General features: G+C 59.5%; 1 protein-coding gene across 1 annotated transcript in view; it reads right to left on the reverse strand.

Annotated features, from left to right (window-relative positions):
* The window catches only part of DNAH17 (dynein axonemal heavy chain 17), a 95911-nt gene that overhangs the window by 41463 nt on the left and 36940 nt on the right, over window positions 1-17508 (reverse strand). Inside the window, exons 24-42 of the mRNA XM_077756334.1 lie at window positions 17270-17422; window positions 15348-15540; window positions 14438-14616; window positions 13057-13404; window positions 12868-12959; window positions 12407-12533; window positions 11647-11799; window positions 10078-10203; window positions 9822-9929; window positions 8302-8433; window positions 7861-8021; window positions 7097-7253; window positions 6029-6133; window positions 4025-4182; window positions 3473-3611; window positions 3124-3351; window positions 2515-2652; window positions 1183-1326; window positions 367-515 (exon numbers count right to left, since the gene is read on the reverse strand). Coding sequence (XP_077612460.1) covers window positions 367-515; window positions 1183-1326; window positions 2515-2652; window positions 3124-3351; window positions 3473-3611; window positions 4025-4182; window positions 6029-6133; window positions 7097-7253; window positions 7861-8021; window positions 8302-8433; window positions 9822-9929; window positions 10078-10203; window positions 11647-11799; window positions 12407-12533; window positions 12868-12959; window positions 13057-13404; window positions 14438-14616; window positions 15348-15540; window positions 17270-17422 — 2990 coding nt within the window. The remainder of the gene's footprint in view (window positions 1-366; window positions 516-1182; window positions 1327-2514; window positions 2653-3123; window positions 3352-3472; window positions 3612-4024; window positions 4183-6028; window positions 6134-7096; window positions 7254-7860; window positions 8022-8301; window positions 8434-9821; window positions 9930-10077; window positions 10204-11646; window positions 11800-12406; window positions 12534-12867; window positions 12960-13056; window positions 13405-14437; window positions 14617-15347; window positions 15541-17269; window positions 17423-17508) is intronic.

Here is a 17508-nt window from a genome sequence, read left to right on the forward strand (position 1 = left end):
TTCCTGCTCCTGGACCCAGGAGCCTCCCGTTCTAGCCTGTCCCTCCCCGCCCTGCCCCTGTCAAGCCTGGTTCTCACCTGGTGAGCTCCCTGCACTTTCTGTCCGCCTGGAAAATTCCCTCTCCCGCCAGGCATCGGCCCAAACTTCACCTCCTCTTAGAGGAGGGATCCTGGCGCACGGGGTCGTGTGCTAGTCACTGTGCGCTGCACCCCGAATTTGCATGGCGGCCCTCATCCTCCGTGCTGCCTGGGGAGAGCCCTGCGCTCAGTGTGTGTGGAATGAATGCGTGCACACGGGCAACTCGGAAACCCACCAGCCTCATTTCCCTCTGCCAGTTTGGGATGGGACAGCGCAAGCCCCACTCACGGGTTCCACCCCAGATCCGCAGGGTTGATGTACAGGATGCCGGCTCTGGAGACGGTGGCCGGGGTGGCCGTCCTCAGGTGGCTGATCTCGAACACCAGCCTCATGGTGCGGTTCAGGGGGATCCGCTCATTGCTGGCCAGGGTGAGGACCTGGGAAGGGGGTCAGGCCTGTGGGCGCGCGGTGGGAGACGCGCCATCGCCCCGACGGTTCGCCACACGGAGGCGTCCCAGAACAAGAGGCCCCATGCACCCGTGCCCGCCGCCAGCCTCCCTCCGCACCCCGGACGCCTGTCCCGCCCCACACAGCACGGGGGCTCCCCGAGGTGCGCCCTGTGTACGGCGTCACTGTGATATTACAATGGCTTTTGGAAACCACGATCCCGCCCCTTCCCTGGGAATTCTGGAGCTCCCTGTTCCACCTGAGTGGGAGTCATCATCTTCAGCTGCTTCTAGAGCATTCTGAATTCTGTGCCTATCTTCTAGGATATTAGATGCCCTGCCATGTTATGTCACACGCCAATTAGGCAAGAAAGTTTTCCATATCAGCACCCGTCGCCCCGCCTGCTGCCCCAATATCTAAGGTGGGGTGCACATGGGGCTGTGTCATAGGGCGCATCTGTGACATGGGACTTTCCCTAGTTCACAACTTCTTACGCAGAGTTCCAGACCCTTACTCCCCTGGTGCCCATCTATGGAAGGTTCTATCTGTTGTGTGCAGTGGTGGTGATGTGTGGCACTTCCCATAAGCCCCCTGTCCCCCTCTGGGCCATCGCCATGGCTTTGAGGATCAGCTCTGGAATCCAGGAGCCCCTTGAACCTTGTTGTCATCCATAACGGTGTTGAGAGATTCTATCCACATAGGGTCTATGTCCCCATCCAGGACGATCCACTTGGGGCCATCATGAGTTACGTTGGCCAGGTCCCGCATTATAGTGGAGAAAAGGCCTGTGGGTAAGCAGGGCTGGGGTGAGCAGGGCTGGTGTGAGTGAACAGGTTGGTGTGAGAGATCAGGGCTGGTGTGAATAGACTAGTGTGAGCAGGGCTGGTGTGAATGACCAGGGCTGACGTGAACAGGGCTAGTGTGAACAGAACTGCTATAATAAGCAGGGCTGGCATGAGCAGGGTTAGGGTGAGTGAGCAGGGCTGGGGTGGGTGAGTAGGGCTGGGGTGAGCGGGGCCNAGTGCCCTCCACGAGGGCTGTGAGGGCCTTTTACCAGCCCCACGCGGAGCTCCGGCCACGGGTCTGTTGTGCTTTGCTGACACGCGGGTGAGTGTGCGTCCCCCAGACAGTGACCGAGGCCAGTGCCCTGGGTGGGGGCCGCAGGCGCTGCTGTCTGTGGGGAGCAGAGCGCCGCGTGCCTGGAGACCAGGCTAAAATCAGGAAAAATTCAGCAGTTTCCTGATGATAAAAGGCAGTACCTGCTCATGGAAAAAACCTTAAGGCAAGAAAACTACCCATAAATCCTTCGCCCAGAGAAAAGGGTGTTTAAGGACATTTGAAGGCGGTTTGTATGTACGGATGTGCGTGTACGACATAAAAATGCACCCGTGCGGGGCACCTGGGGGCTCAGTCAGTCGAGCGTCCGCTTCACGGTTCGTGGGTTCCAGCCCCGCCCCCGTCTGCTGTCAGCACAGAGCCTGCTTCTGACCCTCCGTCCCCTCTCTGTCCCTCCCTCCCTCTCTCTCTCTCAAAAATGAGTGAGCGTTAAAAAATGCATACATATGTATATGTTCCTTTTGGAAGCCTGGGTTCCTACAGTTTCTTCCTTTTTAAAAATAACTTGCTGTGAGTGAACCCCCCCTGTGTTATTACTTCGGAAACAATCTTGAGTTAATAGCACGCTGGGGTGTCCAGCTGAACACTTGGCTGGCTTGGAATCTTCCAGTTATCGATGTTACTAAGACTGGCCACCACCCTCTGCTTCTCCCTATGCCCGGATAATGGCAGGGGATTNAGGAGGGTGGGGATGGGGCGCTGGCCAGAGGGCCAGGGAGCTGGTGTCTAGGGGGAGGGAGCAGGTAGAGAGGAGAGCCCAGGAGAAGGGCTGCTTCCCGCCCCGCCCCGGGTGACCCGCCACCGCTGTGCGGGAGCCCTGCGGGGCCAGCAGGGTGGACGGAGGGTGCAGGGAGGCGCGAGAGCCCGGCGTGCCTGTGATTTGCCGCTGCCCGCGTTGCCGATGACGAACACCGAGTGCCGCACTTGGAGCAGCTCCTCTAGCTGTACGACCTTCAGCACGAAGCTGTCTTCCGCCTGCAGCTTGAGCTCCACGATGCTCTGCTTGATGATCTGGGGAGATGCGCATGGGACGGGGCGCTGGGTGCGGGGCGCAGGCCGCGGGGGCCAGGCAGTCTTTGCAGGGGGGGGCTTCCTGCCCGGCGGGAGGTACTGAGAAGGGACGGAGACCCCTGGCGTGGCTGTATTCGCTTGCTCGTTCTGCTGGTGACTCAAGCATCTGGGCCGGGGAGGGACTGGCCCAAAGCCCCCTCCGGTTCCCCTGGAGACCACGCCCCCAGCAGAGACCACGCCCCCAGCTGGAGGCCCCACCCCCAGCTGAGNCACCCCAGCAGGAGACCCCGCCCCCAGCACTGAAAGAGAGCGGAGCGGCTGGAAGGTGGTTTGTGGCTCCAGAGGGGGCTGTTCCGTGGGCACGGCCAGCTGCCCCGCACGGCGCGTGCCCCACTGTCGCGCCTGTCCTTGAGTTGCCAGTCTGACACCCCACTCCTTCCTGGCTGGACCCGAGGGCCCAGCAGTACCTACCTTTTCAAAATTCAGGTCCCGTTTGCGAGGCACGTCCAGGGCAGGGAAGAGGTCCCCGATCAGCCCCATGAAAACGGGCAGGTCGTCAGTCACGATCTTGGGGATGTTGAAGTCTCTCAGCGCCCTCATGAGCACCTGGTCCTCTGCCCGGCTGGGGTCGCCCCTCTTCAGGGAGCCGGCCACCACCAGCACAGACTTGATGGCTCGCAGGCCCCAGTCATAGTGATCCTAGGGAGGGGAGGGGAGGGGAGGGGAGGGGGGGCNCCCTTCCTGCTCGGGCTGGGGGCCCTAGAAGCTTCCCCAGGCCGGCCTGGAAGACACCCTCCCCTGGAAGGGCCCCAGCGCACACCTGCTTCGACAGGAGCTCTCTGCACAAGGTATAGAGCGTGATGAACTTCCTGGCCAGCAGGCGGGCTTCCAGAAAGCCCTCGGCCACCAGCATGATCTCGCATATCAGTTCAAAGTCGGGGACAACCATGGCACAGGGCCTGGGGGAGATGGGCGGGTGGGCCGGGTCTGCCTCCAGCGCCTCCCCTGTTCCTCCCCAACTCCGTGCCCCATCGGCCCTCGGCACAGTCCCCTGCGGGAGGCCCCACAGCATCAGGGTTTGGGGCTGGGGGGGGTGGGCTCCCAGCATCCCCCCTCCCCTGTCCGGTTCCTCCTGTGCTCCGCACGCAGCACAGCCCTACACCTGTTCTCCTGACTCTCCTCTGAACCCCGCCTTCCATCGATGGGCACGTGCCCTGCGGCCCCAGGCAGGCAGAGCAGGAAGACCGCCGTCCACTTTCTGAGGGGGCCCTGCCTGCTAGACCCCCCGACTCCAGAGCCTCGTGTCCCCGGCCTCCCCTCGCTCCCAGCTTGCTCCGGACTAGCTTCCCCTCCACCCCCTCTGCCCGCGCACCTGAACAAGGCTTTCAAGTTCTCGGGCAACTCGGTGCGCCCAGCGTAGCCAGGGTTCATGGTGATGAACAGGCCCACGGTGGGGATGAGACGGATCATCTCTCCCAGGAAACTGAAAGTTTTCTTCTTGGCCCGAATTGCATCTTGGACGCATTTTACCTAAACAGTTGGCACACACACGTCAGTGTGGGAGTGACCAGCTTCCACCACCGGCTGGATCTCCATCTATGTTACAGTGTGTGGTTGTGAGTTTGCAGAGGACACTCCTGGTCTCTCTCTCTCTCTCTCTCTTTTTGGAGGGGGGAGGTGCAGCGGGGGGCGAGAGAGAATCTTAAGAAGGCGCCATGCCCAGTGCAGAGCCAGGTTCAGACCTCAATCTCATGACCCTGGGACCATGACCTGAGCCGAAATCAAGAATGAGACGCTTAACCGACTGAGCCACCCAGGTGCCCCCTCTTCTCACTTTTTTAAATTTATTATTTAAGTTTATTTACTTATTTTGAGAGAAAGAGAGCAGGGGAGATAATCCCAAACAGGCTCTGCGCTGTCAGCACAGAGCTTCACAATGGAGCTCCACCCCACGAACCCCAAAATCATGACCTGAGAAGAAATCAAGAGTTGGAGGCTTAACCGACTGAGCCACTCAGGCGCCCCTCTCTCTCTTTTTAACAAAACTTAATTTTGACAGTGTAGACGCATGCGGGGGTTTTAAGAAACAAGGCCGAAGACATGCCTGGTGCCCCTGAGTGATCTACACAGCGCCCCTAGTGGTAACATCTGGCACAACAGCAGTGCAGAATCCACCAGGACCCCCACAGTCAAGACAAGGGACACTGCTGTCACCACGAGGACCCCTCACGTGCCCTTCTATAGCCATAGCCCCCCTTCCCCGGGCCCCGCCTTCTCCTTGGCCCCCTGCTTCCCATTCCTGTAATTCTGCCATTTCATGAATGCTGTTGTGTGGGATCCTGCAGCGTGTAATGTGACGCCTCCCGGCAGAATGCCGGGTGTGTGTGTGTGTGTGTGTGTGTGTGTGTCCATGCAGCATGTGACGTCACCCAGCACAATGCCGGGGACACCCCATGAAGGGCGAAGCTGCATCAGTGAGAGTTTGTTCCGCACTGCTGCTGAGTGGGGTTCACCCCCCGGCCGCTCCGTGTGTCCCGTTCCTGCTCTGGCAGTGCTGCGTGGGACACTGATCAGGAGTCACCTCTGTGTCAGACAGTCTTTAAGAAAGCCGGCCCTGGGCGAAATCCAGACTTCAGGGGTCATTAGCTGTGTTTGCTCTTCCAAGCCTGCAGAGCAGCTGCAAGGCCGCACGACACCACTGGAGGGCGCCCCACAATCATGGTTAAAACCGTCTTGTGTTCAGTCTCCGTCTTCCCAGCAAAGTTCCTGCCCTCAGTCTGGGCCTTTCCTCCCTGGCGGGCTGGCAGAGCAGGGCTCCCCTCCACAAGGGCTCCCCCTCCCCGCTAGCACCGGGGAAGTTCCCGCTGGTGCATTCGAGTCAGGGGTCAGAAAACGTTCTNGGGGGAAGGGTCTCTGTGTCAGCCATAGCCTGACCTCCCGGGCCTTCTGGAATATGCAGAGTTGATTCTGGACCCCAGCTTGGCCTTAGTTCCCCCGACAGAGCCCTGGGGTTCTCCCCACCCGCGCGCATCGCATCACCGGACATCCCTTCACTCCCCCAAACACACTGCCACCCACCTGAGCATCCTGTCCCCACCTGGTCCAGGCGTCCCCGTGGTGCAGTCCCCAAGCACACGGGCACATCTCCTCCCCCTAACCCCCCCCCAGCACCGCCGTCACATCCCTCGCTGACACCTGTCACGAGGAGCTCTGTCCCGTCCTCCAAGCAGGATTCGTCGGCCTACACAGGTTCCGCTCTGTGTGCCTGCCTGGACCCCGGGCCCCTGCAGGACAGCCCGGGGGAGACCTCCCGGCTGCGTGCCACAGACCCCTCGCCGCACGCGCACGAAGCCCCGCAGACCCCCGGGGGCCCTACCTGCACAGCGATCACCGACAGGACCTCCACCGAGATGCGGTTAAACTCGTCGAAGCAGCCCCAGGCTCCGGTCTGGGCCAGGCCCTTGTAGATGTTGCCGCAGGACTAGAGGGGGTGAGATGGGAGAAGGGGGCCCTGGGGGAGGGAAGACACGTAGAGGGCCGGGCCCGTCCGGCCAGGAACACCCCCCCCCCCCCCCCGNCTTCCAGGAAGGGCCCATCCGTCCCCCGTAAAGGGGGGAAGCCCCCCCAGCTGGATGGCTCCGACAAGTGCATTTGTATAAAACACAGCCCTTGCAATGTTCTTCTTGCACACAAGGGAGGGGGCTTCTCTCGGAGGGGCTGGTGGGGCGTGGGTGTCGGATTTTCTTCTAGACGTTTGTGCCGCCCCAGTCCTCAGCTGGGTGATCGGGGGTCTTCCGTGTTTCTGCAGAGCCCAGGGGAGTGTTGCACTCCTGGGGCGTCCGGGCTCAGGTTTTACTTCTCTGGGCTCCAGAGGCTGGCGTGGACCGCGGCCTTGCCGGTGAGAAGGGGCGGCCGGCCCCACCTCAGCCTCGGGAGGGTTGGACCCTGGGGCTCACATGCGGGTGGGGAGGGGAGGGGAGGCCCCCACAGGCCTGGGCTCCCGGCCTCAGGCCCTCCCCCAGCCCCCTGCTCTCCGGGGCCTCCGGGCAGGCGGGTGTGCTCTCTCCAGGGCCTGGACACTGTTCTGCGCCATCTCCAGGGACCACCTTGCCTCCCCGGCCTGCCTGGACTTGCTTTTACCCAGAAGCCCCAGGCTGGATGAGCCCTGGGGGGCGGGGGAGGCTGGGAGGAGCTTACCCCAAGGGCGGGTGAGGACATTCGGGGCTGGGAGTATTGACCCTGGGAGCCTCCTGCAGACACTGGCCACACCCACGAGGCCCCGGCTTCCCCGCTGAGCCCGACTGCTGGGCGCAGAGCCTCCGGAAACCCGGAAACCCGGGGCCTCTCCTCCCCCCGCTCGGCCTGCGGCGTCCAGACGTCTAGGACGTGCTTGGGGCACGGAGGATGTGGCCCTGCGGTCCCCACGGGGCCTCTGGGAGCGCACCTTGTAGTCCATCTGCTCCGAGCAGTTGAAGACGTACACCATGGTGCCCAGCGCCCTGCCCAGATCCTTGGTCGTCTCCGTCTTGCCCGTCCCGGCAGGGCCAGCGGGGGCCCCGCCCATGATCAGGTGCAGGGACTGCGTCAAGGTTATGTAGCATCTGTAAGGGACCCCTGGTCACCCCGAGTGCGGGGACCCCACGGCCGCCCCCTTCCTGCCGCTGTGTGGTCAGCTCACGCTCACGGCGCAGCCGCGGGGCGCCAGGGAGCCTAGACCTCGGCCTGGGAACAAGCACCGCCCTGGGGCAGACACGGCACGGGCGCTGCGCCTGCTGAGCATCCGTGTAAACCAGGGACAGTCAGTGACAGTCCCCTCGCTACCTTGGAGGGCTCGCTCTGAGCACCCCCGGGTCAGTCGGAGTGCTTGGTCTCATTAAATCGCTTGTTCTTCCACAAACTCCTTCATCAAATGGCACCCCCACTTTGCAGGCCCCCAGAGAGGCTCAGCAACTCCCCTAAGACCACACAGCTAGTGTCAAAGCGATCGGGGAACACGGCGCCCAAGGCTGGGTGCCCACCAGACGGTGGGACATAGCCTGAACCCAGGCCTCCCCGACCCAGGTGCCTGGCTCCGTCAGCCTCGGCGCCGGGGGACGTTTGGGTCTGACAGCGCGGGGAAGCGCGGGGAAGCACGGGGAAGGGACTGCAGAAAGCAAGTGGGTTCCTTTCCTGGGCTCCTTGGGAGGCGCGGAGCTTCGCAGCCCTCACCTGTCCGTGAGCGGGGTGATGACCAGCCGCGGCGTGTTACCCAGGTACTCGTACGAGTACTGGATCTGGGCGTCGCAGATGTTGGCAAAGCAGTGCTGCTTCTCCTCATCCCAGCGATGCCGGAGCTGCGACTGCCAGGTGAAGGCCTGGGAGCTCTCCACCTGCAGGGGAGGGGGGGGCGTGGGGGCCACGGCGACCCAGGGAGGCCCCCCCATCCCTCCTCCAGGCTCCTCCGCAGCCGGATCCTGCTGACGAGCGAGCGAGCCCCTCCCCCCGGACTGCTCACCTGACTGCTCACCAGGGGTGAGTCTCAGGGAGGGACGGGGTGAGGAGGGGGGCAGGGGAGGTGGCTGCTGCCAGGAATAGAGTCGCCTCCCCAGGAAAAGGCATTAACAGGGGGCTGGAGTCCCCAACACCGGACCCTTCCCCAAGCGCCCGTGCCTTGGCCGTGATCATCTTGGCCACCACGTCCCGGGCGTGCACGTCGATGGTGCAGATGGTCATGATCTTCATCCTGTCGCCGGCGCTGAGGTTTCCAATGAGCAGGGTGATGAGGGCGTTCAGCTGGCTGATCTGCAGGAGGGGAGGCACCTGGGCTGGGCCTCCATGTGCTGCGGGGGCACCGTCCCCGCCGCCCTCCCCCCTGCCCCAGCCCGGCTGCGAGGGCCCCCCGGGAGCTCACGGCTGGGAAGGGAAGACCATCATGCTCTTGTTTACAAAAATGAAGCACAAAGTTCTTAATATCCCCCAACGGTGGTGGGGGGGGGGCGAGGTAAGCGGGGCAGCCCGATGGAATGCCGCCGAGCCTTGTAGCACGAGAAAAATCTAACACTATGGGGAGATGGTGGGTATTCAGTGAAAACGGGGAGTTTTGAAGCCGTGCAGATAATTTGTGTATTATTCATGTGTAAGTCAATCACATGCCCGTGGAAAGATTAGACATCTACATGTGCGTATAGACAGGTGGCTTATTGAGGTGGTGGGATTACAGCTTTTCTCCCTTTTATGTAAAAAATTATCTTTACTTTCTAAATTCCTAACCAAGAGTATTTTAAAATGCTTATTCATTTATTTAGAGTGAAGGGGGGGGTGGAGAGAGAGAGAGAGAGGGAGGGAGAGAGAATGAATCCCAAGCAAGCTCTGCACTGTCAGAGCAGAGCCCGACTCGGGGCTTGAACTCCCAAACCCTGAGATTGTGACCTGAATTGAAACCAAGAGTTGGATGGTTAACCGACTGAGCCCCCCATGTGCCCTAACCAAGAATCTTTTTTTTTAAAAAGACTCATGGTAGCATTTGATGATTTCTAGACAAAAAAATTAAAGTTATGTATTTCTAATAACTTTTTTTTTTTTTAACATTTATTCATTCTTGAGGGAGAGGGCACAAGCATGAGTACGGGAGGGTCAGAGAGAGAGGGAGACACAATCTGAAACAGGCTCCAGGTTGAGCTAGCTGTCAGCACAGAGCCGGATCGAACTGTGAGATCATGACCTGAGCTGAAGTCAGACGCTTCAGAGACTGGGCCATCCAGGTGCCCCTAACTTCTTTCTTTCTTTCTTTTTTTTAAAAAAAATTAAAATGTTTTATTTATTCCTGAGAGAGAGAGACAGACAGACAGACAGACAGACAGTGGGAGCAGGGGAGAGTCAGAGAGAGAGGGAGACACAGAATCTGAAACAGGCTCCAGGCTCCGAGCTGTCAGCACAGAGCCTGACGCGGGGCTCGAACCCACGAACCGTGAGCTCATGACTTGAGCCAAAGTCGGGCGCTTAACTGGCCGAGCCCCCCAGGCGCCCCTAACGTTGTGTATTTCTAAAGTGGTTACCTTTGGGCAGAACCACTGGGGGTTGCGCTTTTGACCCACCGACAGAAAGGGCAGTCTCGCGAGGGCACAGCCTCAGAGCGGATGCTTCTGGGAATCCCCTGGCGGAGTTTCGGACGGACCCGTGGGATCATGTACCTGCTTCTTGTTGTAATCTTTGATGGCGTTTTCATAGCCTTCCTCCAGCCTCGCGAACGCCAGGCCCACCTCGGTGGCCCACCAGATCTGCGTGCACGTGAGCGCAATCTGAAAACAGACGGTGGCGCCGTGAGCGTGACTTCTGGTCAAACAGTCCCTACTGGCCAGGTGGGCTGTTCCCGGTTGGACTGACCTAGGGGCAGGTGAACGTAGCACCCCCCTCCCCCCCCCACATTGCCCTGCCCGAGACTCAGACCTGGGCCGGGTAATCAAAGATCCACTGCTCCCTCGGCTTCTCCTCATACGTCACCACGGCTTCCGGAATCTCGTGTCGGAGGGTGGCACACATTCGGTCGAGCACGCGGTTAAGCCAGACTTCCACCTGGGGACGGGAGCCACACTGACCCAACGGGCCCGGAGCTCACCTAGCTCAATCACTTGCTTTGTCATTAAAAAAAAAAAAAAATGCACCATTTGTCATCATCATCACTCCAGAAGTAGAAAAGTCAAGGTCTGGGGCTCCTGGATGGCTCCGTCGGTTGAGCGACCGACTTCGGCTCAGGTCATGAGCTCACGGTGTGTGGGTTCGAGCCCCACGTCAGGCTCTGTGCTGACAGCTCACAGCCTGGAGCCTGTTTCAGATTCCGTGTCTCCCTCTCTCTCTGACCCTCCCCTGCTCACACTGTCTCTCTCTCTCTCTCTCCTAGAAATAAAGAAAATATTTAAAAAAATTAAAAAAAAATAAAATTATAAGAAATAAATAAAACATCAAAAAAGAAGTCAAGGATTTTGTAGGGCAGGAAGGATGACCCACTTAAATAAAGTACACTTGGGAAGCCCGGTCAGTGGGCTTGTTTGCACGGGCCTGGGCGCTCATACGTGCACCCGGCCTCCAGGCAGACAGGGGAGGGGATCCAGAGAAAATTCTAGAAGAGAAGACAGGCTGCGTCTGAGCCAGGGGTGCTGCTGATGTCAGGAGACACGGCCTCTGTCCTGGAGTCGCCGGTGTGTCAGGGTCCCAGACAGTCCCGTGGGACAAACTTGCAGACAAGGGTTCCTTGTATTTGGAAATACAAACCCTGGAGCAGCCACTGCTGGGGGCGTGGGGGAGGGGGGACCCAAACAGGACAATCGGGGTTGCTTTTTCTTTTAGACTAAAGACAGTGCAGGCCGACCTTGCTGCAGCCGGTGGCCGTGTCTGTAAGCAGCTAATGGGGGGAGGGGAGTGGGTCTGAACACGCCGTNCGACGCGGGACTCGAACTCATGAGCTGTGAGATCCTGACGAGCTAAAGTCAGATGCTTAACCGACAGAGCCCCCCAGGCGCCCCTGAGATTTTCCTCTCTCCTCCCCCAGCTGATTTATCTCTGCGTTTATCTCTTTCGTTTGGGATGATGTCAAAATCGATTTGGTTGCTGAGTTGGGGAATGAGATGGGGGAGGGACAAGGGGCTGCCGGACGTTTGCTGTCGTCGGGAGGCGGCCTCTTGGGGAGGCTGGAGAGGGACGGGGCCGCCCGAGGCTGGGAGGGCNTCTGGTCAGGCCAAGACCCAGAGCAGGCTGTTCTGGGCCCCTCCGGGCGGCCCCCCAGCCCTCGATCAGCTGACCGCCGTCAGTAAAGCTCTCCCCTCCCCGCCCCTCCTCTCCTTGCTGTTTTCCCTCAAGATGCGCCTCAGGCTGTGCAGGGGAGGCTGCGCTGCAAGCGATGTAAGGAAGCCAGTGAAGCATGTATTCGAGAGAAGGACCGTCACGGCCGGTGGCCGTGCCCACGGCCCCCCTCCGAGGCCCCCGCCGTCCATCCCCCGCGGACGTGCACGCGGCACTCACCTGCCCCGAGAGGTCACATTCCTGGTCGAAGTCCACGTACTCATCCTCCTTGCTGTACATGCCCAGGCCAACTTTGAGAGGTTTCCCGTCGTCACCGAGGCGGAACTTGAGCTTGCACAGGCTGTCGAAGAGCTTGGCCAGGTGGCGGCTCACCTGGGGCGGGATGGGACAGATGCAGGTCCTGTGAACCAGGGACTGTGGGGGGCACGCGGCCCGCTTCTCCCCCCCTTCTCTGATCGGTGATAACCAGACACGCGTGACCAAGCAAGGGCCCGGTGGAGGGCTCGGAGGCGGGACCCGGCATTTAGAGACAGAGGCCCGTTCTGGAAGATTCCGCGTCCTCGACGAGGCCTGTCCCCCGTGCAAGGGTCACCCCGTGCAGACCTTCTTGTGCATCACGTGACTTTATGATTCAGATAAAACATAGTCATTTCCTTCACCTGCTTAGTTAGTTACCCCTTCTCTCGTTCAGAAGGGGCTCAAGGAAACGTCTCCTCCTGGCTCTCGGGGCCTGGGGTCTGTTAGGATGAGCCAGGGGGCCACCCCGCCAGTGGGCGTCTGTCTGAGAAGCAGAGGTTCCCCAAGCCCCTGGCATCTAACCCACTTTCCAGATGAGGAAAACGAGGCGCGGGGAGGTCCAGGACAGGCCCCCAGGGGTCTATGGCGTGGATGACCTTGCAGAGCTGACATCCACATACCCGCCTCCAACCGTCCGGGGCTGCCGCGGGGGGCGAGCACAGGGTCGCCTGGAGCCGCCTACCTCCACGGGGTCGTTTCCATTGGAGAGAATGTCCAGGAGGTCAGCCGAGGAGACAAAGTAGAACCTTGGGAAAGCCAGTCTTTTGGTCTCTAAATATTCCGCCAGGGCCTTTTCGCACACAGCCAGGCTAGGGGCGGGGAGGAGACGAGGCCGGTGAGGCCCAGTCTAGGGACGGCCTCCTGCGGCCCCTCCCGTCCGCGCTGGACCCACGGCCCCAGAGATGCCCGGTCCGGTGCTCACAGCCCGTTTAATTCAGACCTTCTGACCTGACTCGCTGTGGGCGTGTCTCTGAGGCCAGACACATGCTGCGTGGCTGGCGTGGCACCATGTGGCGGGAGCATGAGCCCCCAGGAAGGAGATTTTGCCCTGTCCGGGCTGGTGGGGAGGGGAGGCGGGGCGGGCTGACAGCTCAGGTCCCTGCAGCCAGGACGCCTCTCCCCTGGACCGGCGTGGGGACCCACCTCTTTTTCAGGTTCTCAAGTTTGTCGTAGAGGCCGGGCTTGTTGGTCGCCTCCACCACGTTGGGTGTTTTCACCGCCTCCTCCATCAGGGCCTGGGAAGAGAAAGTCCCCCCGGGTGTCCACAGCCGCGTTTGCTCCAGCAGAGCCGTTGCTGAAAAAGCCCAGGAGGAGGGGGCAGGCCGGGCTCACCTTGAACTGCAGGTCAATGCCGTCGAAGCGCCTGGAGTCCTCGGGCAGCTGGGCGCGGATGTCTTCGGAGCCAATGAAGATGCTCTCTAAGTGGCTCCAGGTTCTCTGGACCTCGAACCAGATGGAGATGACCGAGTCCGCCGTGGACAGCTTCTGCTGCCAACTCATCACCTCCTCCAGGAAGTGGGACAGGTACTTGGACATCATCAGGTTCTGCAGCTGCACCTGGTTGTCTTCCAGCGTCTCCACCAGCGCCTCGTCCGACTTGAGCATCATGGTGCCCGTGCGCGGGTGCGGCTCGTGCTCGAACTCCATGGTGGACCAGGTGCTGTCCAGGGCCTTCAGGACCTGGCGGGGGACACGGAGGCTAGGTCACTCGGCGGCTGGCAGGAGGGGCTGAGGAGGAGCCGGAGTTCTCTAGAACACAGCACGAAGCCCTGCTTTGAGAAAACCGAAATGTTCGTGCCAACAGGCAAAGGGAGGAACAGCCCAAGTGTCCATCGACAGATACGCGAAATGAACAGATAATCGGCGTGTCATTCGGCCGTGAGAGGGACTGAAGTTCGGACACAGGCTCCCACGTGGCTGGACCTTGAAGGCATCGCGCCGCGTGCGAGAAGCCAGACGGAAAAGGCCATACACCGTGTGGCCCCACGTACATAAGATGTCGGAAACGGCAAATCCGTAGGGGCAGACCGCGGGCTCATGGTTGCTTAGAGGGACAGGAGGCATGGGAAGATGGGGGGGGCAGTGGATTTCTAGAGGGTATGGCTTTCTTTTTGAGTTGATGGAAACGTCCTAACGTTGAATAACTACCGCGCGGTGCTTGCACACACCTGTGAATAGACAGAAGCCACTGAACTCGACGTGTCAGGCGGGTGAGTGGGATGGTACGTGAGTTACAGCTCAAACAAAGAAAGACAAAGCGTGACAACTCACGCTCGCCAAACAGGCGAGGAGAGAGAGTTGAATTGCAGAAGGAATCCCCCCCCCGTGTCCCTGTGTCCTAGGGCCGCCCCAGCTGGTGGCCAGCCCTCCCACCTTGCCCCCTTCGGCCTCTCCTCTGAAGCCACAAACAAGGGTGCCCTGTGAGAGGAGAGAGCTCAGGGCATTGCTAAGTTGTGCCTGCCATCGCACGCAGGAGTCAGAGCCATAGCTGGGGGTGGGGAGGGGTGGGACCCTTTTCTCAGTAATACATTCTGGAAATATTTGGGGGGAGGGTTGGTTAAGAGAAAGGCCACCAAACTTTGTTCTTTTTTGTATTAAGTGACTGCTGGACCCCACGTGAAATGAGATGCTTGTAGGCAGTGGGCTGGTGGGCTGGCTTTGGCCTCACCCTGCACAGAGCACGCGTCACTTTTGGGAAAAAAAAAAAAAATACCTTCTCCATCCCAGACTCTTTCACAGCTTTGTCCACGATGTTCCGGACCTCGTCCTCATACTTGTGGAGGTTTAGCTGCAGTAGGTCTGCCAGGGTCGTCTCATCTGACATTTCAAATTTCACCTGGGGGAGGAGAGAGGCACGTTCCGCGTAAGGTCGTCTGCACTGGACCGACATCCCTGTCCCTTGTGGAGACGGGCGGGTTCTCAAGTAATCCAGCCGCAGGGGGAGCGTACGGAAGGTCCGTGCCGCCGTTGACGGGCTCCGTGACTTGGGCGGGGCCGTTCCTCCCGGGAAAACTGTGTAATGGTAGAGCCCGCCTGGAGTGGTCTGAAGGGTTTCTGCCAAGTTCACGTCCACCTGGACCTCAGAACAGAACCTCATTGGGAAATAGGGTCTTTGTAGATGTTAAGGATCATGAGAAGAGAGCATCGTGGATTCCCCAGGTGTCCTTGTGAGAGAGAGGAGGGGGCTTTGAAATGTGCAAGAAAGCCATGGGGTCACAGAGATGGAGACTGACGGGAAGAGGGACGCAGCCACGAGCCGAGGAATGCCTGGGGCCACAAGCTGGAAGAGGTGGCGAAGGACTGTCCCCAGGAGCCTTCAGAGCGGGAGAGACCCCTGCCCACACCCTGACTTCAGACTTCCAGCCACGGGGCCATGAAAGACGACACTTCTGCGGTTTTAAGCCCCCAGTGAGGCTAACGCACCTGCTCAGGGATCAACCCCATTGACGTTGTTAATAATGCTATTGTGTTAATAATACTATTGTGCTCGAAGCAAGCATGGCGGAGTCTCAGGCACTGCCGCTCTCGTAACAAAACTGGGTGCTGGCACAGGGCCACCCAGCCCTCAACCCCTTCCACACCCCCTCTCCTTCCTTCTCGCCGTCACCCAGGCATTTCTGAGCACTGCTTTAGACCCCNCAGGCACGTGATCATGTTCTTCACCGTGTTGTCCAGCCCCACGAAGGCATCCCACGTTTTCATCTCCTTGTCCAGGGACCTCACGTCCTTGGCGAACTTCTTACAGTCTATGTCCATCTGCTCCACGTTAATGTTTTTCCACTTGGTGGTCTTCCAGTTGTCGATGCTGGTGGTCACCTGAGGTGGAGACAGCTCGCCGAAGGTTCGGGAAGACGACCACGCTCCCTTCCAGCCGTGGCTCCCCAGGGAATCGCGAGGGTGGTCAGGTGGGCGGATACGGGGTGGGGGGAGAACCCAGATACAACTTAGAAGTCAGCGGTTAAGATAGATTTTTGGCAGAATCCCGTGGTGGGCGCTGCTACTTCTCAGCAGGGACCAGGCTCCTCTACTTCTTTAAAATAATTTCCTTTCATGTTTATTTTTGAAGGAGAGAGAGTGCGCCAGCACGCGCAAGCGGGGGAGGGGCAGAGAGAGAGGGGGACACAGAATCGGAACCAGGCTCCAGGCTCCGAGCTGTCAGCACAGAGCCGGATATGGGGCTCGAACTCACGAGCTGCAAGATCATGACCTGAGCCAAAGTCAGACGCTTAACCGACTGAGCCACCCAGGTGCCCCAAAGGCCTCTCTACTTCTCGGTGGGACCACCTGACTTGCTTCGACCACGTGAATGATGGCTGGCACTTGGGGGACAGAAGCACTATCGTTGCCGCTGCTCAGCTCAGAGTTCCGTCGCCTCGGCAATCACGGACACGTATGTGGCTTCGCAGCCTGGATCGATGAGCCGCCCCAGTGTGTGGACTTGGCATGAATGAGAAATATGCTTTTGCTGTTAACAACACAGAGCTTTCTTTAAGGGCTATTTGTTGGTGCAGAGTAACCTAGTTTATACTGACTGATGACAACATATTGGAAGAAACTTGAAGACACAGAGTCTTCCCCAGGAGGAACCCTACCATCAGTGAAGACAGAAGACCACAGAGCCTGCGGTCTTTAGTTTGGGGTTTTTCTGAAAATGGATGGGTAGCTGGGATCGAAGAAATGAGATTATCGGCACAGGTGCTTGAGGCAGGGAGGCCAGGGCCGGACAAGAGGTGGGGGTGTTTCCAAGACACCTGCCTTAAAGATCTGCTAAGACACAAAACCTTAATCACACCCGTGGCTCTTTCTGGTAGGCTTAAGCTTATTCTGTAACCTGTTATCCTAAAAGTGTCCTGGCCAGTTTGGTCTGGAGAATTTCCCCTGAAATATTCTGGCTGTAAATGCTTACTGTTCCCTCCTGGGAAATGTAGGCTCTATTCTCTAGTCGGGGCTGCCTGGTGTTTATCAAGGGGGAGGGGTAGCCATGTATCCTCTCTGACTCTACCGACTGCGTCCTGAAATGGCCTTCGTACCCAGGAGACTGGAGTTCAGCTCAGTGTGGAAACTAAGTATCAAGAGGCTCAAACTAAGTATCAAGAGGCTCTGATCTGTCCTCTCGTTAGGAGCGGATCTAGGAAAGGCTGTGGCTCCAGAGCGCAGGCTCAGTGTGGTCAGGACCAAGACACCTTCAACATCGCACTATGATCTACTGAGAAATAAAATAAACGAAGAGACAGAGTGTGCCGCTGTACGGGGACCCTGAGTCAGGCCGGGAGAGCAGCGCTCCCCAGAGTAGCTGGCGGAGAAGATTCCGTTCCGTATAAAGGCATAGCGGTGTTCTGTTGGAGGGGAGGAGGACCTGACCAAGATTCTGAAGGTGGCTCCAGGGAACGAGAGAGAAGAGCTAACATAGCTCTGAAAACAGGGGAGCTGGGGGCGGGGGGAGTTGGGGGGGAAGAGGAGGAAGCCCACAGGTGCNCAGCCCCTCCCCGGGTCCCCGTGGCCCTGGCCTGCCCTGCTCACACCTGGTGCCGGCCACGCCCCTCACCATGACGATCATGTCCCAGAGCTCCTTCAGCAGGCGGACCTCCTTGTGACAAGCTTTGAGCTGCTTGTAGTCTGGGACCGTGACCTCGAACAGGCCCCCGGACTTGCACAGGGAGTCCATGATGCTCTCCATGGACGCGATGCTCTTTTGTTGCTGGGGGCCGGGCGAGGGAGGCAGTGAACAGTGCTGCTCGCACTCAGCGCTGGCCTCCCTCTTGCCCCCCCCCCCCCCCCCCCCCC

Source organism: Crocuta crocuta, unplaced genomic scaffold, assembly GCF_008692635.1.
Source record: "Crocuta crocuta isolate KB4526 unplaced genomic scaffold, BGI_CrCroc_1.0 scaffold50, whole genome shotgun sequence".
Taxonomy (NCBI): domain Eukaryota; kingdom Metazoa; phylum Chordata; class Mammalia; order Carnivora; family Hyaenidae; genus Crocuta; species Crocuta crocuta.